Raw genomic sequence first — 27,324 nt, 5'->3', positions numbered from 1 at the left:
GCAGGGCCCCCAAATGCAGCCTACCTCTGCCCTCACTTGTAGGGCCTCTGAATCCCTTGCCAGGCATTGCTCAGAATCCGCCGGCCCTGCTAAGCACTGGCAAGGAAGCGTGGAGGTGTTCTGTGTGCCCTGCCACACTCAGCCACAGTGGAGGATCCCTGGCCCCAGCACAGATTGCAGGACCGAGCCCCCAGAGGAGCACAGTTGACTACTGAGCCTGCCTATAACTGGGGACACCAGGGCCCCTCTTTCAGTTCCTACTCCCTCCCTTCTTTTTTTGCTTCTGCTTTGATAGCTCCCAACTTTGGGGACCTAGATCTGCACCCCATTTACCAGGTGCTCAACTCCAGGGTCCCCGAAGGCTGTTCCCCACTCCCTGGACACCTCACAAAGGGTGTTCTAACTACTGTGGGCCCTTGATGTGGAGACAGGGACATCTGCAGGGACATCTGCAGCCTCCGTCCTGCCCTGAGGAGCTTACAGACCAGCCAGGAGTCTTCCAGCCCCATCCTTGGTCCTACCAGCTCCCCACACCTCACATGACCCAGTCAGACTCCCTGGACCTGCTTTTCCTGTGACATAGACATGAACTGGGCTGCTGCCGCCCGGAGCACTGAGGCTGACTACACAGCCCTCCCATGAAACATCCAGTGAGCCCCACAGAGCCCTGGGGCAGTGGCCTGGAGGTGTGAGATCGTGGCTTTAAGCAGGGCTGGCACCCAGAGACTCAGCCCTCCAAGGCACTCTCCTTTCTGTAAATGAGCATAGCAATAGCACCTGCACCTGTGGGTTGTAGAACTTGAATGTGGAGCCCGAGACACAGCTGACACTCAGAAACAGAAATGCCCACTGGGAGGTGTGTGCTGTGGGTCCAGGCACGCTCCCACCCCCGAGTGGCCGTGGAGTGCCACAGTGCCATGCATTGGAGCCATCAGAGGCAGGGAAGAGAGACCCAAGGAGACAGCAGCCTCCAGGGGCCGGCAGATCCTGGGAGACTTGAGAAGCAGGTGCCCACGTGCCCTGGCCCTTCTCAGGGAGCATCCTTCTTGTGCTTCCGTCCATCCTCCAGACCTGTCTGACCCTCCCCCTGCCTCCTGACCACCCTCAGTGGGTGACAGTGGGGATGGAACCCAAGCCTGCCAAGGCCTTCATGATCAGCCTCCTTTCCAGTGGAACCATCATCCCACCTCACACCTTTACCCAGAGCAGAGAGGACAGGGGCCCAGCTACCTGGGGCAGAAGCAGCCAGAAGGTGGGCGAGAGGATTTTGCACAGTCCTGCAGCCTAGTGATACCACAGCCCTGTGCCACGCAGTGTCGCCCTCTATCCCTTCCCTAATAAACCCCGCCCTTCTCCCTGCCAGCCTTGCACACCAGTTTCATGGGCTCCTACCCTCATTGTTCATTAAGCATCCAGGTGCAGGGAAGCCTGTGCCTCTGACGATGAGGTTTATGGGACATTCAGAATATGTATAAACGGTACTAATATGACAAATGCAAAGATCGAAGGAGCTTGTGATGCAGACAATGCTACTTCCTTGCCCGTCTCCCTCCTATCTGGCTGGCAGCACGCAGGCCCGCCCCCCGCGCCCCCAGCGGCAAGTGAGGAGGTGTGTGGCACTATTACATGCTATTATGACTTTCTGGGTAATGTATACATTTTCACTATCACACGGCCTCTCTCCTTCATTTTTCATGAGAACTGGCACGAGATTAATGACTGAGCCCCAGAAGAAACGGAACGCCATGCCACTCTGATTTATTGACCACTTAGCGTTGATGAAGCTGCAAACAAGAGTCAAACAGATGTTGCAGCTGCATTTTTCTTTATCAAAACCAACAGCTTTTTGCATTTTTAACCACTTCTTGCATCACCACCCTGCTTACTCCACAGAAAAGGGTCCTGGCTCCAGGCCTCCTCCTTCTCAGCAGAGATGGAGGAGCCCAGGCCAGGGCCATGGGACCCTGCTGCCTGACACCCATTGGCCCAGGATTCACCCTGGAAGCAGCCAGGAAAAGGATGTGAGATCCCCAAGGCTCTTGCTGGGGGTGACTTGAGTCCCCTCCGTGGGTATCTGGGGAAGGGCTCACTGCTGCACCCTCAACCAACTCCAAGGGCCAATTGCACACACCCAGGGGTGGGCTCAGCACGGGGGAGGTGCAGAGCTCAGCTCCCCTCTGCAGCCTGGAGCACCTCCCCACTTCCGCCTCATGCCCATTTACTAGGCAGTGTCGGTGGCCTTACATATGAGTGCTGCTGGGGGCCAGGCCCGTCATGAGCCCATTGCCTGCCTCACCCACTCCTGGCAAGGTTCAGGCCAGCACTAAAGGGCCTGCTTAACACTGAGCAGGCGTTCTCTGCAGAACGTTCTTAGCCTCTCCTGTGCTTTTGGAGGAAAGGTCCTCAGCTTGTCCCCTGTCCTCTCCTTGTCCCTGCGGTTTGGGTGAAACATGCCATCTAGAAAAGGTTCTAGAAGAGACTGACTCTACCTCAGGCTCCCGGGAGATGCCCTTCCACCACCACCTTCAGCCTGAGAGTCCTGTGCCTGGCAGGGCCCTGGGAGTCTGGAACCGGGGAGATCTGCAGCTCCAAATGCATTTCCAGGAGGCACAGCTGGGTTAATGGACAAGCTGAACTTTCCTCAGAGAGGGGCAGAGGGCTCATGGACCCACCCCCTCAGATGCCACCCTTCCTGGGCCCCTTCTGAGGGAGTGGACCCCCTCCTCTTCCAGCCCATGCCTGGGGTGGACAAAGACTCCTTCCCTGCCCCTCAGTCTTTGTCTGTCCCCCTAGAAGACATGCCTGGGGGTTCTCCATGGTTGGTCCTGAGACACTGAGTCTCCGGAGAGGAGACAGCCACCACCCCTGCACCAGCTCCCATAGCCAAGGCCAGGTGCCCCCTGGCAGGCTTGTTGGCCCGTGTGCTGGGGCAGCTTGGCGGCACCCCGCTATGCCCCCGGTTTTCAGTCGGCGGGATGGAGCCCCTGCCATGTGGCTGCCCTGCAGAGTCCCAGCCATCCGGAGCTCACACTTGTGGCCAGGAAAACAGGTCAAACCCGGGTAGTAATTGAGCGGAAACTGAGAGATTAGTGCTGCAAAGACAGCAAGGTGGGAGCCAGGCAAGGTGGGCACTGTTGTCAACGGGGTTGCTGGATGAGGTTTCCACAAGGAAGTGACCTGGGATCGATGTGGCATGGAGCGCGGCAGCCAGAGACCACAGCCCAGGGAGAGAAGCAGCAGATCTGGGGAATGGGGTGGCGGGAGCCAGGTTCACGAGGCAGGCAGCAGCCAGCAAGAAGCACAGGTGGCCCGGCCTGGAACCGTGGCAGGAGTGTGGGCTTGATCTCAGTGCCAAGGAGCCGTCCGGAACAGCCTGACCATGCCTGCTGCTGTTTGAAGGATGGGTCGGGGAGGGGAAGAGCAGACGTGAGGACACCTGGGAGTCGGGCACACTCCCACGTGAGCAGGAGAGCAGGTGGAGGCTCAGACTTGGTGGTTGCAGGCAGGGGGTAAATGGGAGGATCAGGCTTCCTGGGGCGGGAGAATTGGCAGAACTGGATGATCGACTGGCTGTTGAGGGAGAGGGAGGGAAAGTGAGAGGATGACTTCTGGGTTACACACCCGGGCAGCTGTGGGAAGCCTGGAGGGGCCAAGTCTCTGAGCGGGAGGTTGGGAGGCGAGGTCTGCCGTGGGAAGTCATGGGTATTTTGAGGACTTTAAGGGGTGCTGTCAACAGCCAGGTAGGCAAGAAAGGAGAGGTGGGCTGGAGAGAGAAATCTGGATGTCCTGGGAATCTGGTGGGTGTGAGGTCAGGATGCTGGATGAGGCCACTAAAGAAGGAGAGAGGGAAAGAGGGAGAAAGAGAGCGGGAGAGAGGGAGGGCAGAGCCCCAGGCTGGACGCTGGTGGAGGAAGGGCCTCTGCACACAACAAGAGGAGAGTTGGGATGGGCTGGGGCTGCCGGCGGAGGAGGGGGACTCTAAGCAGCAGAACTGCCCGCTGGAGGCTTACCTCAGCTCCCCCTCTCAGGGAGTATGTCTGGGTTTGGTTTTCGTGGCGGTTGGTGGTGTTAGAGCGGGGTCTTTGTCTGTCCTGACGGCATTGCACCCATTCCGAGGCCTGACCCTGCTCCCTGCAGCAGCCCCAGTGAGAAAGAGACGCAGCTTCCATGCTTATGGGTGAGGAGCCTGAGGCACCAAGAGGGAGGAGGGATCCCCTAGTCCGCAGCTCTTCCAGAAGGCTGTGGAAGTTCTGAGACTTTTACTTATCCTTGGCTTCCCCTACCACCACCACAGTCACAGACTCCCTCTCCCCAGCCTTTGACACCGACCAGGCCTCCGGGAAAGCAGGGGCTCATCTCCAAAGGTCACACTCACTTTGGGGGGTGACCCCTAGCATCTCTCCTGAAAACTTGATAACCCAGGGAGGGGCTTCTTCTTCCCTGCCTGGACCCACAAGGCCTGACAGGGTGGTGAACCCCACGGAAACGTCAGGGCAGCCTGGGCAAGACAAAGGCAACTTCACTCCACAACTGTCCAGAATCCAGAATCCGGGGCCCTGGCAGGGTCTGTCCCCTGCTGTGACTCTCAGATCCAGGCCCGCATCTGTATTCCTCCAGGCCGCCCTGCCGAGCTGGTCCGCCTGAGCCCATCTCGCCACCAGCAGAGCAGCTCGGCAAGGCTGACACCGTTACGAGCACTCCATGAAACTGATACATGAGGACTTCAAGGCTAATATATTTTTCTACCAAAAACACCCAATAAAATGTAAAACTAATGAATAAAATTGCAACATTGCCAAGAAGCGATGTGTGCCCCAAATTTCCAAAAATACCTCCATCAGTCTGTGTCTGAAAACCAGCCCCACGCCAGGAAATCGTTACTACTCAGCTCGGCATTCCAGCGGCAAGAGCTCCAGGCCCTGGGATGGAAACCGGGAGGCTGCCTGCTCCAGCATCTCTCCTGATCCTGCACTTGCTCTCCTGGACCTGCCAGGGGGCTGCGACATTCTGCTAATTGTATCAAAACAAGGGAGAAAGGCAAGGCCCAGCATGGAGGCTCCCAGGAAGGGACCCCCCAGCCCCCGGTGTTAGGCATGTGCCCTAAGCTGAAAGGGGTAGTTCTAGATGCTACGATCCCTACTTTGTAGTTACTGAAGTGGTATCCACTGACCAGTGGATCTGTAAGCCTTTGAGTTGAAGTATTGACGCGCCTTGGGGTATGTTGGAGAATGGGGTGGGTATCCACTGCCTGTGTCAGGCTGTCAAAGAGATCTCAGACCCAGAAAAGATGAAGAACCAGCCTTGCATTGTATCTTACCTTCCTAGCAACAACCTGTGTTTAGAAAGGCTTCCCGGCCAGGTGCAGTGGTTCACGCCTGTAATCCCAGCACTTTAGGAGGCCAAGGTGGGTAGATCACCTGAGGTCAGGAGTTCAAGACCAGCCTGGCCAATGTGGTGAAACCCCATCTCTACCAAAAATGCAAAAATTAGCTGAGCATGGTGGCAGGCACCTGTAATCCCAGCTGCTCAGGAGGCTGAGGCAGGAGAATTGCTTGAACCCGGGAGGCGGAGGTTGCAGTGAGCCAAGATCACGCCATTGCACTTCGGCCTGGGCAACAAGAGTGAAATTCCATCTCAAAAAATAAAGAAAGAAAGGAAAGCTTCCCTGCCCTTTGTAGACCCAGAAAACTGAAGCCAGATGTCAGGAGAACACAGGTCTAGGGAGGGCACAAGCAGGAGGTCAGAATTCAGCCTAATTTGATTCTACAAACCTGAAATAAGCACTGGTGATTGTTGGGCTGTCATAGCTCCGGGGCATTGTCCCTGAGGTTGAGGAAATAAAGTCGATGTTCAGACAATTAAAGCACAAAGCCAAATGCCATCCTACTATGGTAGAGGCAGAGAGGTAATCAGGGAAGCCTTCCTGGAAGAGGAGGGCATCCTGGTGTCTGACCTCCAAGAATAGGTGGAGGCTGGTTATGCAGATGGAGGCTGAGCCCTGCAGGCAGAACGTCCTGAGATAGCAGCATTTGGGGTGCTCTCGTGCAGGAACTCCACAGTTTGGGTTCATGGTGAGAGAGGGCCTTTGCCCCACGAGACCCTGCCTGCCTGCCCACCACCTTGGCCTCCCACAGCAGGTCCCAGGCACCCAGGCTGGGCTCAGCGGGGCTGTGGAGCAGGATGTGGCAGCCCTTTCATCTCCCAGGCGTCTGGCATCTCAGCTCCCTCCTGCAGGGCCAGGCTCCTGCTTCAGGGACCAGAATCAGAGGCAGCCCTGGGTGGCCCTACTGCCCCCTGCAGCCCTTTGATCTTTACTCATCTTGCTCAGCAGCTGGCACTGCTGCCTGGCCGTGCCCAGGCACAGGCAGGAGCCCTGGGCCCAGACACGGTCCCCAGGAGGCCAGTATGTTGGTCTGTAGGAAGAACATGGGGCAAGGACAGAGTGAATCACCCTGTCTCTCCACCGTTACCCCCTCTATGCAAAGGGCATAGCAGATCTACCCGACCCACCTCTCGGGCATACTGCAAGAATGAAGTGAAAAGGAGATGAGACAGTACTTAGGCCAAGCAGAAAGGGAGGCCACCAGATGTCTTGGCAGGACCTGAACCTGGAGTCAGAACCCTGGCTTCCAGATCAGGCTGTGCCCTGCTGGCACATAGCTTTGGGCAAGTCACAACTTCTTAGTGCTACAGGCGCCTCACTGTAGACGGAGGACACCCTCCCCTGCCCTGCCCTGCCCTTCCCTACCCGCCTCCTTGGCTAGCAGCGGCACCAAATGAGATAATGGCTGGAAAGTGCTTTGAAAAGAATAAAGTGCCGCGCTGATGTCAGGGATTATCATGATTATTAAGGAGCATGATTACCACAATCCAGAAAAGCCGCCATTAAGGAGAAGGTTCCTGTTGGTGTTGATTGAGTTTCCTGGTTATCTGAGTATTGGCAGGAAAAAATCTGTTTGAACCCTTAGTGAAAATCTTTTCTAATTATGCCAGTCTCCTTACTTACGTTGGTCATGGTGTGATCTTGAGTCTTTATTTATTCATGGTTTGATTGATTCATATATTCATGTATGACTCTTGCCCTGACAACATCCAAAAAAGCAGCTGCAGGCCCAGCTCTCTCCTGCCTGGGTCCTGCCTGTCTCAGGACTCATGGTTGAGTCTCAGTCCACCAGCCGGGGAAAGCAGAGGGCAAAGCAGCTTTTCCTCTATCAGGAGGAAAAGCACAGGATGAAGCCTTCCACGTGGCTTTTTCCGTCGTTCCCTGCAGCGTCCTGATATCCTGTCATGTTTCCTTAGGACAATGCAGGAAAAAATGGTTCAGGCCAGGCGCGGTGGCTCACACCTGTAAACCAAGCAGTTTGGGAGGCTGAGGAAGGCAGATCACCTGAGGTCGGGGGTTCGAGAGCAGCCTGACCAATATGGTGAAACCCTGTCTCTACTAAAAATGCAGAAATTAGCGGGGCTGTGGTGGCATGCACGTGTAATCCCAGCTACTCAGGAGGCTGAGGTGGGAGAATTGCTTGAACCTGGGAGGTGGAGGTTGCAGTGAGCCGATATTGTGCCACTGCACTCCAGCCTGGGTGACACAGCAAGACCCTGTCTAAAGGGAAAAAAAAGGTTCAAGAAATACCCTCTGATTGAGATGCGAGGGTTTAGCTAGGTTTTTCTGGCTTATCCAGATGCATCTAGAAAGTGACAGGATTGCTTTTTTTTTTTTTTCTTTTTAACTTGTCAATATTGATGTGGCCAGATAAGCAACGCTGCCTTCTGGGGAGACCATAAGAAAGCCACAGAAGTCCCAATGCTCATCCCAGCGACACTGCTGCCTCACAAAGGCCCCTTGGCGTGTCCTATCCGAGCTCAGGGGGCAGAAAGCGACAGAGGACATTCTTAATAAGATGTGACGGGAAGGGGCTGACTGCTAAATAGAACCAATTTGAGACAAACTGGGCTTTTTTTTTCTTTTTTTTTTTTGAGACGGAGTCTCGCTCTGTCGCCCAGGCTGCAGTGCAGTGGTGCGATCTCGGCTCACTGCAACCTCCGCCTCCCAGGTTCACATCATTCTCCTGCCTCAGCCTCCCAAGTCACTGGGACTACAGGCGCCTGCCACCATGCCTGGCTAAATTTTTTTTTTGTATTTTTTAGTAGAGATAGGGTTTCACCGTGTTAGCCAGGATGGTGTCGATCTCCTGACCTCGTGATCCACCTGCCTCGACCTCCCAAAGTGCTAGGATTGCAAGCATGAGCCACTGCGCCCGGCTGAAACTGGGCCTTTTAGGTCTTCAGACTAAGAGCTCTTTCCCAGAATACCCGGTGGGCAGCTGGTGCCCGGAAGTTCAGGAAACTCCGCCCCAGAAGCCAATAAGAAAGAGTGGATGAGCTGGACAGGGTAACAGAAGAGCTCTTCTAGGGAGGAGTTCCCAGAGATTCTGGGCACCAGCTGCCCCCGGGTACTGCTTAGATGGAAAGTGCCAGCTGGGTGTGGTGGCTCACACCTGTCATCACAGCAGTTTGGGAGGCTGAGGTGGGCAGATTGCTTGAACCCAAGAGTTCAAGACCAGCCTGGCCAATATAGTGAGACCCCATCTCTACAAAAAATACAAAAATTAGCCAGGCGTGGTGGTGTGTGCCTGTAGTACCAGCCTCAGGAGGCTGAAGTGGGAGGATCACTTGAGCTCGGGATGCAAAAGTTGCAGTGAACTGAGATCACACCACTGCACTCCAACCTAGACAATGGAGTGAGACCCTGTCTGAAAAAATAAAATAAAGTGCTTCATTGTGGGGCTGTTCGTTGGGGGGAGAAGACCACAGCTGAAGGCAGAGGGGCTCCAGCCCTCAGCAGGAGGGGCCTTAAGCTCTGGGAGCTCCTTTTCCCCTTGGGGAGAAGCGGGTGATGATGCCTGTGTTGGGGGCATCCCACAAGCTGTGAGGGGGAGACGCGTGTTGGGCATGAAGGAGGGAGACGGCAGTGGCTGTGGTGTGAGGTCAGGGATGTTGGGTTGAAGGGAATTTGACCTCATGCCTGTGGTTCCCAGTTACACACATATCAGCTGATGTGTAGGTCAGAGTTTCTCCATCAGGGGTGATCTTGCCCCCGAGGGGACACTGGGCAATGTCTGAAGACTTTTCCAGGGGTCACAGCTGGAGGGGGAGGGGCTTAATAACATCAGTGGGTGGAGGCCAGGGAGACTGCTAACATCCCACGTGCGCTGGACAGCCCCCACCACAGAACCATCTGGCTGCAACCGTCGGCAGTGCGAGGTCAAGAGAGCCAGGTGTCTGGGGCCTCAGTCTCTGCCTGTACCTGTGGGGTTGGGGGTGGCCCTGACCCTGGCGGGCTCCATGCCACCCTCATGCTGCCAGTCTCTGCTCTCCCCACAGAACCCCGACATCGTCCTGGTGCACTACCTGAATGTGCCAGCCATTGAGGACTGCGGCAAGCCCTGCGGCCCCATCCTCTGCTCCATCAACACCGACAAGAAGGAGTGGGCGAAATGGACTAAAGAAGAGCTCATCGGGCAGCTGAAACCCATGTGTGAGTGGCCTCGGCCAGCCTGGCACCCCCATGCTGGGGACTAGGCTGGTGTCAACCAGGTGGGGCCAGGAAGGTCCTCTGTGGCCTTGGGAATGCGGGTCTGGAGCCCCATCTTGCTGGAAGGACAGTGGCACCGTGAGCTTAGCTTTTGCCCACCTTCATTTGGCCCCTTGTAAGCTCCCTATACTGCAGCCAGGGCATGAAATGCCAGGCCCACATGACAGATGAAAAGAGTGAGGTCTGGAGACACAGAGCATGCAGGGGAAGGAGCAGGCCAAGAGTGGGCCAGGACCAGGTCTCCAGGACCACAGACAGGAGTGGAGGCCAGCTGGGGAGGGAAAGTGTGGAACAGGGGAGGGGTGGCGGGAGCAGACCCTGCCTCCTGCCTTGCCCGTCCACGAGGGATCTGGGCTTAGCCACCGCCTCCTGGACTCAGGGCCCGCCTCGGCTCCCAGGCTGGGTGGCAAATAGATGATGGTAATTGAGCTGGATTTCATTTTGTCAGCAAAGTGGTGCTTTCTGAAGCATCTGTCAGGTGCAAATCACAGAATGCAAAACACTGAGTGAGGCCGGGAAGCCGGGGCTGCTCCGTACTTTGTTGCAGTGGCCACAGCTCCCAGCAGCCGCTGGCGGCTCTCAGTGGCTTCTCCTGCCCACTGTTCAGCAGGGCTCGGGAAAAACAAACACAGGTCTGGGGTTTTCCTGAGCCGAGAAGAGCATGGCGGCTGTTTAGTGCTGGACACGTAGCCCTCGGGGTTCAGGGACACTGATGGTCAGGGCTCAGGGTAAGGACCTGCCATCTGCGGGGCCTGGGGGGTGGGTCAGTGGCTCACTCAGAAGCAGGACTGTCCCTGGAGCTGGCTGGAGGGAGGAAGCAGCTGTTGGTCAGCATAGACAGCAGCGGGGACTGAAATATTCTTTCTGCGGCTGGGAGGAAAGGTGAAGGTCCCTGTGCCTGGGAGGGTCCAGGCTGAGGCTAGGGGCACCTGCAGTGATGCTAATCCTGACAGTCCCCTGGGTGCTCGGATTCAGGGATCTGCTCCCAGCCTCAAGGTTGGGGATGAGGGTCAGGAGGGACAGAGGGGTCTGTGTGGCAAGGGAGGCCCCCTGGTGGGTGACAACCCTGCCCACCAAGGGCTGGACCACAAGACTGAGCTTCCTCACATACCGTCCTTTGAGCCAAGTACCCCACTGGGAGGTTTGGACCGGGCTGGCCTCAGTGCTCCTGCCTGGAAACTCGAGGCAGGCAACCCAGGGGCCTCCTGAGCTCAGGCCACACCCAGTGGCAACCTTCTTAACTGTGGTCCTGAGCACATCCCTTCCTGCTTAAAACCATTCAATGCACACTCAATGTCCAAGCTCCTGAGCACAGCCTGCAGGCCCCCCCCACCCCCAGCCCCTGGCCTCTGCAGGACTCTGCGTCCTTTCTGCCTGTTGTAGTCCCCACTGCCCGGAGCCTGCTGCCTCTCCGCCTGCCCCTCTCCCTGCCTCTGCCTGCTCACCCCGCCTGTGCCTCAGCTCTCAGCCTCTCCACAGGCCCTCCCACCACCCTAGCTGGGCCTTCGCACTCCTGTGCCCTGGCCTCCTCGAGCCCCCACAGGGGAGATGTCAGCCTCCCACTCTTCATCAGGAGAGGCCTCGTGAGCCTCTTCAAAATGCTGCCGAGCACCAGGACACATGGGGAAATGGCACGGCTACCCTTGGGAAGCACTCCGGCTCTCCACACAGTGCTGGGCATGCGCAGGGCCCTGGAAATAGCTCTGGAACGGTGGAGGGGAAGGGACCTGCCCAGGGGCCTGAGCAGCAGACAGAAGCTGCAGTGTCCTGGCTCTGGGAGCCGAGGCTGCTCAGTGGCACCTTCCCAAGGGCAGGCCAGAGGCTAGGAGTCTGGGGCACCAGTGCTGGGGGCCCTGCTGTCAGACCCGCCTGCCTGCCCTTCCTACTCAGTACCTAGGGGCACCTCACTATGCAGGGCTGGCACCTGACACTGGGTCCTGCCTAGACCCCGCCCCAGGGGCCTACTCATGCTTTCTCTGCCGCAGGGCCTCAACTGGGCCAGCGCGATGACTCCGCTGACCAGGAGCTCTGGTGCCCTCTGGCCAGGGCGGTAGAAAGAGTCAGGGCTGGTGAGTCAGGAGGCGGGTGCTCGTCCTGGCTTCATGGCTGTCCGGCTGTGCGGCCCTGGGCCAATGCCCCACCCTCTCTGCACCCCAGTACCGCTTATGTAAAGGGGTAGCAAGAATCTAGCAGCCTCTGCCCTAAGACCAGCACTTCCAGCCAGGTCAGGGGGCCCCCGCTCAGCTCCTCCACCCCTGCGCATCCTGTCCAAGGGGCTGAGGCTGCCAGCCTGTCCCATTTCCTGGGAGGTGGAGTCACTCCAGGGGGCTCAACTTTGTCCCTGCACTCCAGGGCTGGAGGAAATGGCCTGGAACCTCCTTCCTGGGGCTTAGTCAATGCTTTCAAAATAAGGGTCCTAAGGATTCTTGTCTTGAAAGGGTGACCAGGGTCCAGGTGCTTCTGGAGCTCCTCCCACCCCTCAGTGTTCACCTTTAGAGGGGAGTTCCTGCTCAAAACAAGTCTTCAGTCAGGAGGAGGAGTTGCCTTCCTGGCCTTTCTGAGCCTTCTGTCTGCTTCTTCTTAGGTCACTAGAAGGCGTTCCTATTGTCAGATTCCACTGGAAAATTAGGGCCCCTTTGCTGGACAAAGTCCCCATCCACATGGCCGGGGAGCAGCCCCAACCCCACTGGGCCCCAGCAAAAGTTCCGAGAGATTGTGTGAGCCAGAGATTAGCCAACGGGGTGCTCCCAAGGGAAAAGATGCCTTTCCAGGTGGCTCCCACAGTCAGAGGCTGCTGGCCTGGGCCCTCCCAAATTCTTCTCCACACACACAGACAGCCCTTCTCCTTCAGCCATATGCTCCCCATTTTCCCTGGAGCTGCCCATCCATCAGACAGGAATGCCTCCTCCAGGCTGGGTGGGAGGAATTAGGCTTTATGAACTCCAGGGAGTGGAAACCAGGCCGGAGCCAGCCTCCAACGCTGAACCAGAGGGAACTGTGAATGCTCAAAAATCTGCAGTGCCTCAGAAAATTATGTAAAACTACAACAAACTCCCCATAAATCTAATAACACGGCTCTCTGGTGTCTCGGGGGCGGGGGGGAAGCAGAGCCGCACACAATTACTCGTTGAGCGTGTGCGTGTGCTCTGACAGAGACACAGTCTGAGAAACACAGCCCTGGAAACGCGGCTACAGGAGAAGGCACAGGTGCCGATCAGGCTTGGAGCACACATAGGGCACCAGCTAAGCGTGTCCGGGGAGAGCAGAGGTGTGCTGAGAGCCAAGAAGACCTCAGATTTGACTCCAGAATCGGGCGGGCCACCCAACACTGGAGCCAAGCACATTAACTGCATCCCGTTTCCACATAAATCACGTGTCTCCAAACACTTCACAGTTTGATTTCCTGATGTTTCCAAATTTCTCTGCCCACCAGCGGAGCTGTCAGCGGTTTAATCAAAATGTTGTGCTTCTCAGGGGTGAAGGGAGATGGGTCTGCAGCCTTTGCCTCACCTGCTGTGAGATGGGGGCTCCATGACCTTGTGCCCTGGGAATCGCACCAGGCTGATTCAGAGAATCCCATCCTGGTCCTTGCAGCTGTGGCCGTTGGTCAGAAGGGGGCTTCCCTTCCACCTGCAATCTGAGGCCCGCTTCCTCCAGGTGAAAAAACCACACACAGAAATACATGAAGATGGCTGATAGGAATTCCCAGGACATTCCCAGAGATCTTTCCTGTCTTTTGGAATCCCTTCTGTAATCATGAGATTATGGGCCCTGCCGCTATGAGGAAGGCCAAAATCACAGTGGCTTCAGTGAGAGGGAAGCTCCTTTGGCTTTCATGTCACAGTTCAGGGTTGATGTGGCAGCCCCAGGGTCAGGGATCGGCCACCCAGGCTCCCTCCAGGTGGCTGCTCCCCATTCCTAGGGCTTCACCCTCTTTTACATGGTCCAAAATGGCTACTCCAGCTCCTGCCATTGCAACTGCATTCCAGCCAGTGGGAAGAGGAGAAAATAAGGTGGAGGGTGAGTTCCTTCCCTTTAAGGACAGGGCCCACAAGTTGCATACATCATTTCCACTCTCGCGTTGTTGGACAGAATTTTGTCATATGGTTACTTCTAGTTGCAAGAGAGTCTGGGAAGTGTAGTTTTTGGCTATGTAGTTCCATCCTAACATACTCTGGGGAAAGAGGTTCTGCATGTGAGTCATTCAGGGCTGAGTAGAGCTGCGCTCAGCCAGGGGTGCCCCTGTGGGCTTCCGCTTTCTGACTCATAGTGCACAGAATTCCTCATCTCAGTCCAAGGCCTGGCAATGACTGTCTGGGGCGCTGTCTGAGGCCTGGAGTTTATAGTACACAAGTGATCTAAAGCTTAGTATGTCTCATTCTGGAAATTTCGGGGTCTGTTCCAATGCAGCTGGTCTGAGAGAGCACCAGATTTGCACCCAGTAAACCCCCACAGTGTGAGTGAGGAGCTGGATGGGAAGTCCTCTCCTCCCAGATCTGCCACTGAGAGACGACTTTGAGTGGAGTCGACTGCTCTGCCAGGCAGGGCTCTGTGCTTCTGTCCTGCCAAGCTGGCAGGAAACTTGCTTAGTGATCGTGGGCTGCTCAGAGCCACAGTGGTTCTAAACTGCCATGCCCCAAACCTTGCACCCTCGGCTCCACTGGAACCTACAGAAAGCCAGGTGGAACCGTTTCCTCGGAGAAGAGCCTCTCCCTCTGAGCACCCGTGGCTTTCTTCCCTGCCCATTTCCTGGCAGCCCAGAAGGGGATGGCACGCCAGGCATTTCCCAGCAAGCTGTTGGTGAGGTTGTTCCATCCGGAGTGAGTGGTGAGGGCATGACTTTTAAGCTATGTTCACAGCCCTTCCCGTGTGGTGATCTTGTCCCAGCTCTCCCGCCTGGAGGCTCCTCTTGGAGCGCCCTGGCTGGCCAGATGGCCCTGCAGCCATGAGCAAGGCCTGGGCCTTCCTGCAGGCTTTGAAGGCCTGGAGATCAGAAGGCAGCTCCTGCAGCCGCCTCGGGGTTTAGCTCCACCCTGCCTGCCCACCCCAGAGCTCCGCTAGTGTCAGGCCAGAGTACTCAGGCCTCTGGGGCAGGTGTCCTCTGCATCACTGGGCGGGCAGCAGGAGGGCTGGCTGTGGAGTCAGCAGAGTCCCAGGCCCTGCACCCACCCTGCATGCACACCACACAAGTGCTCCATGCACCTCCATGCTTCTGCATGGGCACATGATGTATCCACAGACACAAGTGCGTAGGGATTCAGCACCTCCACCCCCACACTTCCTCCAAAAGCAACCTCACCTCCATGGTAGGTGGTGGAGGCCATAGTAAATGTGAGGCCACAAAGGCCATGTTGAAAGTGGGGGTGGAGGCCATCCTGAGTGTGGGGTAGAGGCCATAGTGAGTGTAGGTGAAGGCCCTGGTGAGTTTGGTGGGGGCCCTGGTGAATTGGGTGGAGGCCATGGTTACTGTGAGAGTGGAGGCTATGGTGAGTTGGGTGGAGGCCGTGGTTACTGTGAGAGTGGAGGCTATCGTGAGTTGGGTGGAGGCCCTGTTGAGTTGGGTGGAGGCCACGGTGAGTTGGAATGGAGGCCCTAGTGAGTGTGAGTGGAGGCCCTGTTGAGGTGGATGGAGGCCCTGGTGACTGTGGGTGGAGGCCATGGTGACTGTGAGGGTGAAGGCCCTGGTGTGTGGGTAGAGGCCATGGTAACCGTGAAGGTGGAGGCTCTGGTGAGTTGGGTGGAGGCCCTGGTGAGTTGGGTGGAGGCCCTGGTGAGTGTGAGCAGAGGCCCTGGTGAGGTAGATGGAGGCCCTGGTGACTGAGGGTGGAGGCTATGGTGACTGTGAGGGTGAAAGTCATGGCGAGTTGCATAGAGGCCATGGTGACTGTGAGGGTGGAGGCCACAGTGAGTTGGGTGGAGGCCCTAGTGAGTGTGAGTGGAGGCCCCGTTGAGTTGGGTGGAGGCCCTGGCGAGTGTGGGCTTGCTTTTGCTGTCATAGCCCCCACAGTCCATCTCCCTTAACACGCTGGTCCTCACCTGCAGCCTGTTGGTTTGTCAGGGGCCAGGGTGTCAACCCTGCCAGCCTTCAGCACCTGTAAGGTGGTGCTGCCGAGACACCACACCGTTTCCGGTACCGGGCCTGGGCTAGTTGGCTGCAAACAGGAGCCCCTCATTGCTGAGCAGTGGCTGCAGTGGCAGAGAAATCTGCTCAAAGCGACTGTTTAGCCAGCACTTGCTCTCCAGGGACTCAGCTCACACTGGGAGAGGTCGCAGAGCCCAGGATCCCCAGACCGCCCCCAGCCTCCCTCCCTCTGTTCCGGAGGCCCTCGCTGTTGCCAGTACCCAAGCCTGGGGTTGTATGTTCAATGCGCCTTTTGTGCTCTCATAATTTTTCAGACAAAGAGCAAAGATCCAGAAGGGGGGGCTGTGTTTATTTGTTTTGTTTTTTGCTTAGATTGTAATCCTGGTGATTATAGAATATCAAGAAGGAAAATCAACAAAGGCTTCCTTCCCGGGGCTCGCGGAACCGTTCCTGGTCGACCAGCGCCACCTGGTGGCCAGCGGCAGCGGACCCGTTCGGAGACCGGCGCCCCGGGAAGCCTGACTCCCCGACCCAGGCCACCAGGAGCTTGCGGGCGGGGGGGGCCTGTCCCACCCCTGCCTCTGGACCTGGTGTCTGAGATGTGCTGGGAAGCTGTTGGGGACCTGCTCTGTAATTCTGGAGTGGTGGGGCTTGGGGTGGGGCTGGAACTAGCAGCAGGAGACCCTAGGGAGAGGTGCCTGTGCCCACCTTTCTTCCTCTCCAGCTCAGTCGATCCTGATCCAGCATCACCTGGCTGGCTGGGGACGGTGGGCTGGGAGCTCTGACCCTGACTAGGAGCAGGTATCCCTAAGGCTCAGCCAGAGTCCACCGAGGAAGGACAGCAGCCAGCCTGAAAGTCTCAAAGATAACCGGACGTGGTGGCTCACACCTGTAATCCCAGCACTCTGGGTGGCTGAGGCAGGAAGCTTACTTGAGCCTAGGAGTTCAAGATCAGCCTGGGCAACATGGCAAGACCCTGTCCCTACAAAAAATAGAAAACTTAGCCAGATGTGGTGGTGTACACCAGCTACTTGGGAGGCTGAGGTGGGAGGATCACTTGAACCTGGGGAGTTCAGGGCTGCAGAGAGCTGAGATGGTGCCACTGCACTCCAGCCTGGGTGACAGAGCAAGACCTTGTCTAAAGAAAAGAAGAGTGAGAAGAGGAGAGGAGAGAAGAGAAGAGAAGAGGGCCAGGCATGGTGGCTGATACCTGTAATCCCAGCACTTTGGGAGACTGAGGCAGGTGGATCACCTGAGGTCAGGAGTTTGAGACCAGCCTGACCACATGGTGAAACCCCGTCTCTACTAAAAATACAAAAATTAGCCAGGAATGGTGGCAGGTGCCTGTAATCACAACTACTTGGGAGGCTGAGGCAGGAGAATCACTTAAACCCGGAAGGCAGAGGTTGCAGTGGGCCAAGATCACACCATTGTGCTCTAGCCTGGGCAACAGAGTGAGACTCCACCTCAAAAAAAAAAAAAAGAAGAAGAAGAAGAAGAAAAGAGAGCTGCAAAGACTTTTCCCCCATGGAGCTACAGGTGTGGGCACAGTAAGGAGTTGGGGGCTCAGCCCCCGGTGGGAGAGAGAGGAGATGTTGCTAGAACTCTTTCTGGCCAGCAGTGTTCACTTAGAAGCATGTTCCAGGGTCCTTACCTCTGAGCAGAGACTTCTGGGATAGGAGCAAATGGCTGAATGTCAGGAGTGAGCTCGGGCCCCCCAGGCCACCCAGTTCTGGGGCTCAGAGGGAGCCGAGAATCTTACCCTGGAATCCACCAAGACCCCAGAAAGCCTGAGCAGAGACAATGGCTCCCCTCAGAACCACCTGGATGGGGCTGAAAGGCAGGCGCTTCCCCAGACATTCTGACTCCCTGCATCTGGAGTGGGCTTCAGACACTGAGTTTTTTTATGAAACTAGGTTCTTGTACTGGGGTCCCCAGGAGACCATACTTTTTAAGAAACCCCGGCCTACAGCAGCCTCTGGCGAGAGGCCAGCCAAGAGCAGAACCAGCACCTCTTTGGGCCACAGGCCTCCTCAGGCATCAGCTGGTTCTCACATCCGGGTGGGAGGAGGGCAGGCATCGGAGGCCACATGGAGCTTAGTCTAGCCGCACTCCCAGAGGAAGCCACTCCCTGGCATGCACTTAGTACTGGGTGTATCATTTCTGGATGTTCCAGGGCTGCGTGAGGACTTTCTGTAGACTCTGGGTTAAGAAATATGCCTCTAGAAGTTTCCTTTTTTTGCAGCTGAGGTGTTGGTGCCGGCACATGGTGGGGCCTTGCTAGACACTTGTTGACTTGCACTTGTGAGAAATCCTGGAGTTGCATAAGAAGCAGCCCATCTGTGTCCCCACGGCAGGCCCAGGGCCTGGACGGCAGCTCTGTCCCGGAGAGCAGAGGCCCGGCTCCCTGCCTGCATCTGCAGAGCCTGGGAGTCATGGCGGAGGCAGGGATAGTGCTGGCGGTTCCTGGAGAGGATTTCCTCTGCCTTTTACCCTTCCCTTTGGGAAGGAGCTGCTGGCATGAGGAGCAGGCAGGGCAGGTTCCTGGAATCTCCAGGTGGGTCCCAGCCCTCCTCCTGGCTCCTGCCAGAATGCCTGTAGCCCCCTTCCAACTTGGCACAGAGGATAGCAGAGGGTGGGCACGGAGAGGCTGACTTGAGTGTGGGGCTTGCTTCCTACTTTGCTCCCAGGATCCAGGTTTGTTTTGCAAATGTTGGTTTCTCACTCCAGCTAGTTTTGTGGAGCCAATCCAGCCCCCAAGTAGGACTGGAAGAGAAATACTGCTTTTGATTTCCTGTCTCTCCCGGCACCTTGCTGCCCAAGGCCGCTTCAAGGCCGCACAGCCGCTTCTGTGACAGGAGTCCCCCTTTTAAGGAGTGCACCCCTGTGCTGGTGTTGGGGATACAGGGCCCCACCCACGTCCCGGGTCCTGACTGCTACACAGAGCTGATGCTGAGCCCTGCTAGGTGCCAGGGAGTGGTTCTGTCAAAATTAGAATTCGTTGCCAACATTCAGATCTCCAGATTTTCAGCCTCTCTTTAAAAAAGGAAGGCTCCGGGCCAGGTAGTTGGGAGCTCAGAGGCAGCTGCTCTGTGGACGGAGCCTGGCTTCCTGCGGCGCTGCCTCCCAACACACGAGGAGGAACCTGAGTCCAGGGCCCTAGAGCAATCTTACCAGAAGCAAGATGGAAGCATCCAGAATCTCACTTGGTCGCCACCCCTCTTTCCGAGTGGCCTGGAGGGGCAGGGGAAAAGCTGATGAGTCCCACATTCCCTGCTATCTCTGCCGCGAGCAGCGCCCGGGGGAAGGGGCTGCAGTTTGGACAGAGTAGGGAGAAGGAAATTCCAGAGGCCATATGCACCCAGATCTGCAGATCACCATGAGGCTCTGACGTTGCCAGGCGGCCAGCACTCCTAGTGCATTCACACTTCTCCCACGACGCAAAGAATTCCCAGCCTGGTAACAATGCCACTCAGCACATCAGGAGAAGATTCCGAGAGCCTCGGGATGGCTCTAAAATGCCACTTTGTATGTCGCTGAGCACCTTGGAGATTTCCTGTGAGGCCAGGGGCAGGGGTAAAGGACATGCCACCCCACGTGCTCTGTATTTCCTGATGACGGAGTCACTGGCCAGGCTGGAATGGTGCCTCTCCCTACCCCTCATTGACAAGGTCCGTCCCACCTGCAAGAAGAAAGAATACGGCAAGGTTAAGCTCTCAACACCCTGGCAGTCTGCTGGACCCTCCAGCCCTGCCTTTTCCACAGCCCTGTGTGATGTTGGGACGAAGCCCATGCCCCCCTGGCAGATGGAGGACTGTCATGCCCCAACAGCGAGCCCCAGAAATGACAGGCTCACTGGGGGCACGGCAGGTAGGTCCCCTCACGTGCACGCGGCGGACGCATGCTCCATCCCGTCCCCCCTCAGCCTCTGCGCTCCTCGAAAATGAGATTTCTGAAAATTTTGTCCTCAGGACCAATAGACGAATGAGAGTTGAGCGGTGAGATCGGGAAATTGAATAGTATGTGGGTGTCTGGATATGAGAAGTTAAATCTAATGAAAATTTCATCCAGTTGAACCAAGAAATCAGAAGCAGGGCCTTTATTCCTGTCAACAAGAATACAGTGAAAATTAAACCAACCCGGCTGCCATTTCCCATTGACCTTGTCGCCATGGAGACAGCCTCCTAGTGTCAACAACACCACGGACTCCAAAGGGGCCCCATTCACTGCAGGAGAGACATGTGGCCAGTCCCTCTCCCATCCGCCTGAGACACGTGGTTTATAAGGAGAGCAACCACACACCCAGGGTTGCCGGAGGGCATCCCAGCTTATACCAGCGCCTGGACAAATGACCACACACCCTTTCTCGGCTCCCAAGGTGACCTGGCTTGACTAGTTAAATGGCCACCCTCTTTCTGGGTCTTTCTTGGGCGGCGGGGTACCTAGGTGGGTAGACTGGACGAACCCAGTTGGAGGAGGAGGACGGGACCCCCACAGCCCTCCAGAAAAGGACACTGCCCCTTGTCCTTGCCACTCGCTCATCACAGCACCCAGAAATCTCTTCCCATGTGAAGGAAGGCCAAGCATCGATTCCAGCAGGTGCCGCCTGTGCAGTAACTATGGTGGCCAAAGCTCCAGGTGGCCTTGCCCTGTCATCCTTCCAAGAGTTACTGCCCCACAGAGCAAAGGGGGCAGGTAGCTGGCTCTCACCCATTCCGGGGACCACCAGGAGCTGAGGCAGACGTCTGGAGTTCTCTCTGTCTCCTCGTCCAATTCCTTTCCAAAGTCTTCCAGGCAGGACTGCAGAGCCGAGGGCTTCCCCTCTCATGCGGCTTTCCACCCCGGCCCGGGCAGATCTCCTGTGGATACCATCACATCAGAATCCAAGGGTGGGGCCACCTGGATAGGGCCCAATGGCATACAGTCAGGTGAACCGGCAAGAGGCACCCACTTTCCAGATGAAGAAACTAAGAGCCAGAGGAATGAAAGATCTTGTTATAAGATCACACTGTGTGAGGGAAAGAGCTGCGGCCACTTGGGGGCCCTGACCCCAGGCCAGCATGGTGCTGCCACCCTGTCTCCCACTGTTTCAAATTCTGGCCCCTTCTTCCTGTATGGCCAGCACAGGGCATTGCATTGGAGGTGTTCCCTCCCCTTTGGGAAAGCCGCACCACCGCATGGGACAGCCACGTCAGGAATGAAAGACAGCCCAGATGAAGCTGCCCCTCCGCCCCCTGCCATCCCTCAGGGGGTCCTCTCCCCACCCCCACCACACCCCAAATGAGGAGGCCCTGTCATGGAGCCAAGCATTGCTCCCACACACATCCTGTACAGTCTGGAATGAACCCTTCTTAGGTTCTTTTGGTTTTTGTAGAAATTCCCCCCAAATGCGTCCCAAACCAGGCACAAAGCCTGCTGCCATGACAAGGCCAGCACATGCCTCAAGGAAGCCTCAGCGCCCAGGCTTGGACGCCGCGTTGCTGAGATGTCCTCCTCGCAGCGACCTCCCAGGTTTCCTTCCCTCTTCCTCTCCTGCTTGCCGTGATTTTCCAAGAGCAGGTCCCCATCAGGCCCTGCCTCCCAGTTCCTCCCGTGGGAGGCTCAAGGAAGAGTTTCTTCTGCCCTGGTCTGAGTGGCTTGGGCAGATGAGTGACAACTGACCTGACCCTGAACTGAGGAAATCCTAAGCGGGGAGCCAGGGACTTGGGAGCTTCTGCCCACTAAGGCCCCAGCCAGCAAGACCTGGCCCCCCTGAGACAGCCCAGCACCTGCGAAGTCAGGGAGGGCAGGAGAGAAAACTGGGCATCCAGCTTGGGATGACAGCGTGTGGCCCAGCCCCAGGACCCTGAGTTTCCTGCACAGTCACCAGCCCCTGGTGAAGGGGCAGCCAAGGGAAACCAGACTCCCCTCCAGGAAGTGAAGCGAGTCTTGCTGCTCATGGCCAGGACCCTCTACTTCCCGATGGGGTCGCTTTTCTCCTCTGCCCACCACTGAGCTGCTGTCCAGTCTTCCTCACCTCCTTCTAGGAGCTGGTCCTGGCAGAGCCGAAAGCCAGGCAGGTCGCCCAGTGGAAAGGGCTTGAATCTGCAGCCCCTCCTCACCCCCCACGCACCTGCTGTGTGACCTTTGGCAAGTTACATAACTTCTCTGAGCCTCGGTTTTGGCATTAATAAAATGAGATAATGCATTCTGCCTCGAGGGATCACTGGGAGGTTAAAGATATCATCTCGACCGGGCGCGGTGGCTCAAGCCTGTAATCCCAGCACTTTGGGAGGCCGAGACGGGTGGATCACGAGGTCAGGAGATCGAGACCATCCTGGCTAACACGGTGAAACCCTGTCTCTACTAAAAAATACAAAAAACTAGCCAGGCGAGGTGGTGGGCGCCTCTAGTCCCAGCTACTCAGGAGGCTGAGGCAGGAGAATGATGTAAACCTGGGAGGCGGAGCTTGCAGTGAGCTGAGATCTGCCACTGCACTCCAGCCCGGGGGACAGAGCAAGACTCCGTCTCAAAAAAAAAAAAAAAAGATATCATCTCTAGACCTGAGCTTCTCAAACTTGAGTGTGCATCAAAGGCCTGTTAGGACATGGATGCTGAGCCCCAAACCCCAGAGTTTCTGATTCTGCAGGTTGGGGCGGGGCCTGAGGAGGTGCATTTCTAACAAGTGTCAGGGGATTCTGCTGCTGCAGGGGCCACACTTTGAGTAGCACTGCTCCACGGGAGAGTGGCCGGCCCCATGCCCCACCCACAGCAGAGGCCCGTGGAGTACCTAGTATTGTTATTATTTTTTCCCCCTTTTTTTGAGACAGAGCCTCACTCTGCCACCCAGGCTGGAGTGCAGTGGCCCGATCACAGCTCACTGTGGCCTTGACCTCCCTGGGCTCAGGTGATCTTCCTGCCTCAGCCTCCCATGCAGCTGGGACTACAGGTGCCCACCACCACACCAGGATAATTCTTTTTATTTTTTGTAGAGACTGGGTCTCGCCACGTTGCCAAGGCTGGTCTCCAACTCCTGGGCTCAAGTGATCCACCTGCCCCAGCCTCCCAAAGTGCTGGGATTACCGGTGTGAGCCACCACGCCTGGCCTTGTTCTTTCTTTCTTTTTTGGAGTCAACATATAAAGATGCTCACACGCTGTCTGGCATGGAGGATATATCCAATAACTATCATTTTTTTTTGTTGTTATTATTATTGAGACATGAGCTCTGCTTACAGCTCACTGAGGAAAATGATGAACCAATTTTTAAAAAAAGTGCTAGGGAGGGCATGATTGATTGAGAAATTGACCATTCACTCATGCACTCTACCAGCCTTTATTAAGCAAGTACTATGTGCCAGGCATTGTTCTGAGGATGGGAGACGAGCAGTGAACAACTTGGCAAGGCTTGCCCTCAGGATCCAAACTCCAGCTTCTGGGGACAGGCGTGAGCAGCCAGGAAGGCTACTGTGATTTCTCTACCCATAGTTCTCAAACTGGAGCATGCATTTGAATTCCCACGAAGGCTCCATAGGACACAGGTGCTGGGCCCCATCCTGAGTCTGTGATTCGATGGGTTTGGGGAGGGCCTGAGAATGCGCCAGAGGTGGGGGCTTGAGCTGGGCTGTGCTGGAAAGAAGGGTGGCATTTAAAGTGGTAGAAAGGCCAGGCACGGTGGCTCACACCCCTGCACTTCAGGAGGCCGAGGAGGGCATATCACTTGAGGTCAGGAGTTTGAGACCAGCCTGATCAACATGGTGAAACCCTGTCTCTACTAAAAATATAAAACTTAGCCAGGCGTGGTGGCGCTCACCTGTAGTCCCAGCTACTCGGGAGGCTGAGGCATGAGAATTGCTTGAACCCAGGGGTTGGAGGTTGCAGTGAGTAACCTCCAGAGTAGTAAAGGAGAGAGGCATTCTGGAAAGCCCCTGATGTCAGAACCCCTTGAACTGTACACACACACACCCACACACCTATACACACAAATACACACACCTATGCACACAAACACACCTATTCACACCTGCACACCTGTACACACACACCTATACACAAACACACCTATATCCACACCCACACACCTATGCACACTGATACACACCTATACACACACACCTATACACACACCTATATACACACATACCGATACACCCACACCTATACACACACCTATATGTACACAGATCTATACACGCACACCTATACACACACCTGTACACACACCTATATGTACACAGATCTATACACGCACACCTATACACACACCTGTACACACACACGCACACACAAGTGTGCAGTTCATAGAGCAGGGTGGGTGTGGACCTCTAGCCAGAGAGCCTGAGGATAGGGAAGGCCTGAGCCCCCACGCGGAGTGTATTATTCGGCCTCCAAAACTCGTGTTGAAATTGAATTCCCAGTGCAACTGCGTCTGGAGGTGGGGCCCCATTGAAGATGTTTAACTGCTGTACTTAGGGTTCCTGGGAATGGATTCTTTTTCTTCACCCTTCCACCATGCAAGGGTGACATAGCAAGAAGGCCCTCACCAGTCACTGGCAGCTTGATGTTGGACTTCCCAACCTCCAAAACTATAAGCCAATACCTTTCTGTTCTTTATGAATTTCCCGGTCTGCGGTATTCCATTGTAGCAGCACAAAACAGACTAAGACACTGCCCTCACAGAGTACCACAGACTGGGGGCTTAAACAACAGAAATTGATTGTCTCACAGTCTGCAGGCTGGGAGCCCAAGATCAAGGGGCACTGGGGTTGGTTTCTGGTAGGGCCTCTCTTCCTGGGTTGCAGACAGCCACCTTCTCACTGCGTCCTCATATGACCGTTTCTCTGTGCATGGGCAGTCCTGGTGTCTCCTCCTCTGCTTATAGGGACACCAGTCTTGCTGGGATAGGGTCCCACCCATGTGACCTCACTTAACCGTAATTACCTCCTTAAAAGTCTGTTGCCAGATGCAGTCACATTGGTGGTTAGGGCTTCAACCTATGGATTTGGTCAGGGACACAGTTCAGTTCATGACAGAGAAAAGTAGGAGAGCCCTACCATGGCTCAGGCTTAGACTGCGTAGCTGAAGCTCTCCGCCTCTTCCCAAAGGCCTGGGATGGAGCAGCTGCAACCCAAGAGGCCCTCGGCTGGCAGCCTGCCCCATGTGGGGTGAGGCCCCTACGCCTTCCCCCAGCCCTCTCTTCCAGATCTCAATTACTCTCTTCCCAGCGGTTGGCCGCCTCTTGGGTAAATTGTTCATCAGATGATGCTCTCCAAAGCATGGGCCACATGCTGTTGTCATTGATTTCATTTTGATTATTCATATTAGTGGAAGTGCTGCTGACTTGCCACGGGCCATAATTAGGGTAAACATCTTGTACGAGGGCTAGGTCAGCATTGGAGTGGGCCTGGGGTTTCTGCAACGGCCACTCCCAGCCTCAGCTCTGCAGGCCGATCCTCACACAGGCTGCGCTGCAGGCAGTCCTGTCGGAGGGAATGCAGTCCCGGCCTGTGTTTCACGGGGCAGCCTCAGGGCTTCTGGCGTAGCTGTAGGAGGACACCTTTCGAGGAGCCAGCATCCTGCTTTCCAGGGGCCAGTGTGGCCGTCCTGCCTGCCCCGGTCTTGCAGAGCCCCATGCTGGGTCTGGTTTATCCCACCCCATACCAACCCTTTCTTCTCTCTGGTACTTCCCCTGACCCAGCCTTCCTGGGGATACAGGTCTCTCTCAGGATACCTGAGCGGACCAGGGGCCACCACCCAGGCCCCATCTATGGGGAGCTGCAGAGAGGGTCCCTCTGGGATTCAGCTCAGGCCATTCTGCCTGAGAACGGGGAGTCAGGTACCGCCCAGTGAGGTACAGTGAGCAGGAGGGGACAGACGTGACCCAGAGCCACCAGGACATTACCTTTCTGGGAATTCCCCTTTCTCTTTCTGTGTCTCCTGCCTTACATGTCATGGGAGGTCACGTGATCAAGTGTACTGTTAATGTGGTTTCCCTTTTGCTGCTTTAAAAGGGGGAAGGGGCCAACGGGGAGGCCAGCATGCGTGGCTATTAACCTTCCTTTCATAAAGCGCTTTTTCCCTATAGAAATCTCCCGTCCCGCTGATTGATTCCATGTCGGGAAGCAGAGCATGACATGTTAAAAGCCGTCTTGATAGTATTTGATATTCAGTGCTAACAACTCACCATCTCAAAGGAGGGGGCTTGTCTCCACCCACCCCCACACCTCCACCCCCAACCCCACCCCCACCCCTACCCGCCCCCCCCAACACCAGAGCAAGGAGGGAGACAATCTGCACGTTGGATGTGCCAAGACAGTAGGTAATTTGCATTAAGCATCCAGAAACTCTCTGCTTGCAATCTGTCAGCCTTCACTGGGTCTTCATTTTATAACCTTCACAACATAAGGAGGAGAGCAAGAGGCAGAGAGAATGCGGCTGCCGCACCCCCATCGGGGCTAGAGTGGAAACCTGGCCTGATTGGCGGTTGTCAGAGCAGAGGGGGCTCTGATCTGAAGTGCCAGGAGACTGTGCCAGCCAGGGGATTCGAAAGCCTCGCTACGCCGAGACCCAAGACCCTTGAGTGGGGTGTGGCCTGAAGGCCAGAAGCCAGAGGTGGGGCTGCCCTGAAATCAGCTCATCTCCCCAGAGAGCCAAGTTCAAACTCAGCAGGGATCTTCCCAGAGAACGTGTGGCCTGGCTCGGCAAGGGGCACCTGCTCAGAGTTCCCACAGGGAGAAGCTCCCATGGTGAGCTCGGCAGGGGGTTCTGCTCTTGGACTTGCAGTTCCCTGCTGAGTTTGAGCTTTCAACAGAGCTGTGTGTTCTCCCGTCCGAACGGCATGCAAGGAGCCTCTGCAGCGCTTTAAAAAAATACCTGGCAGCACCTGAGACCAATGACATCAGAATCTCCTCTCTGGGGCCTGGGTACAGCCAGAGTAGGGGACCCGCAGCTGGAACAGACCACGGCCTGTGCAGCGGTACAGAGGGGAGCCTCACATCCTGCCCTGCGGCCTCCGGAGTGTGATTTGGGCTGTCACCTCCCCTCCTGAGCCTCTGTTTTCTCATCTGTAAAATGAGTCTGGAAATGTCTTTAGCCAAGGAGTGCCCTGGGCATAGGGACAGGCCAGAGAGCCCGTGACCCCTCATCCTGCCTCCACCAGGTCCTCTCTGCAGTAATCTGTCTTCTGTATTGAATTTCTAGGTAGAGGTTTATTTAAGAAAAGGGTCCCATAGCTATGACGAGGCTTTAAAGCCCCTGGCCCGGGCCTTCCCTCCAGCTGTCAGGGACAAGGTGCTTAGGGGGTTGCCGGAGAATTCCTCCACTGTCCACCTAAAGGAAGGTGGGCTGTCAGTGCCGCCACCCACCTGCCTGCACCTATCACATAAAGTTCTGAACATGGCGGCTTGGCAAGCAGGTGCCACTCAGCCCCATCCATCCCCCTCAGTGACCCACCAGAATCCCAGACCAACTGAGAATAAGATGCAGGAGGCAGGGCGCTGCAGACCTCAGAGGAGCCTCTTCAGAGTGGAGCAGAGAGGAAGGAAAGGGGAGCAGACACCCAGGTCAGGCGACAGCACACACACAGAAGGAGAGCAGACGGCACACACAGAAGGCAAACCCTGAAGGTATTCCTGCCAAATCCCAAGCCTCACACATGGGTGATTTCCTTTG

The 27,324-nt window shown here is 56.2% G+C and overlaps 1 protein-coding gene across 1 annotated transcript in view; it reads left to right on the top strand.

Annotated features, from left to right (window-relative positions):
- The window catches only part of CAMTA1 (calmodulin binding transcription activator 1), a 938,433-nt gene that overhangs the window by 797,846 nt on the left and 113,263 nt on the right, over positions 1-27,324 (top strand). The window contains exon 7 of the mRNA XM_011938305.1: positions 9,385-9,538. Coding sequence (XP_011793695.1) covers positions 9,385-9,538 — 154 coding nt within the window. The remainder of the gene's footprint in view (positions 1-9,384; positions 9,539-27,324) is intronic.

The sequence above is a fragment of the Colobus angolensis genome, unplaced genomic scaffold (assembly GCF_000951035.1).
Source record: "Colobus angolensis palliatus isolate OR3802 unplaced genomic scaffold, Cang.pa_1.0 Scaffold170, whole genome shotgun sequence".
NCBI classification, from domain to species: domain Eukaryota; kingdom Metazoa; phylum Chordata; class Mammalia; order Primates; family Cercopithecidae; genus Colobus; species Colobus angolensis.
Note: the sequence above shows the minus strand (reverse complement) of the source record. Positions and strands in the feature narration are given on the sequence as shown.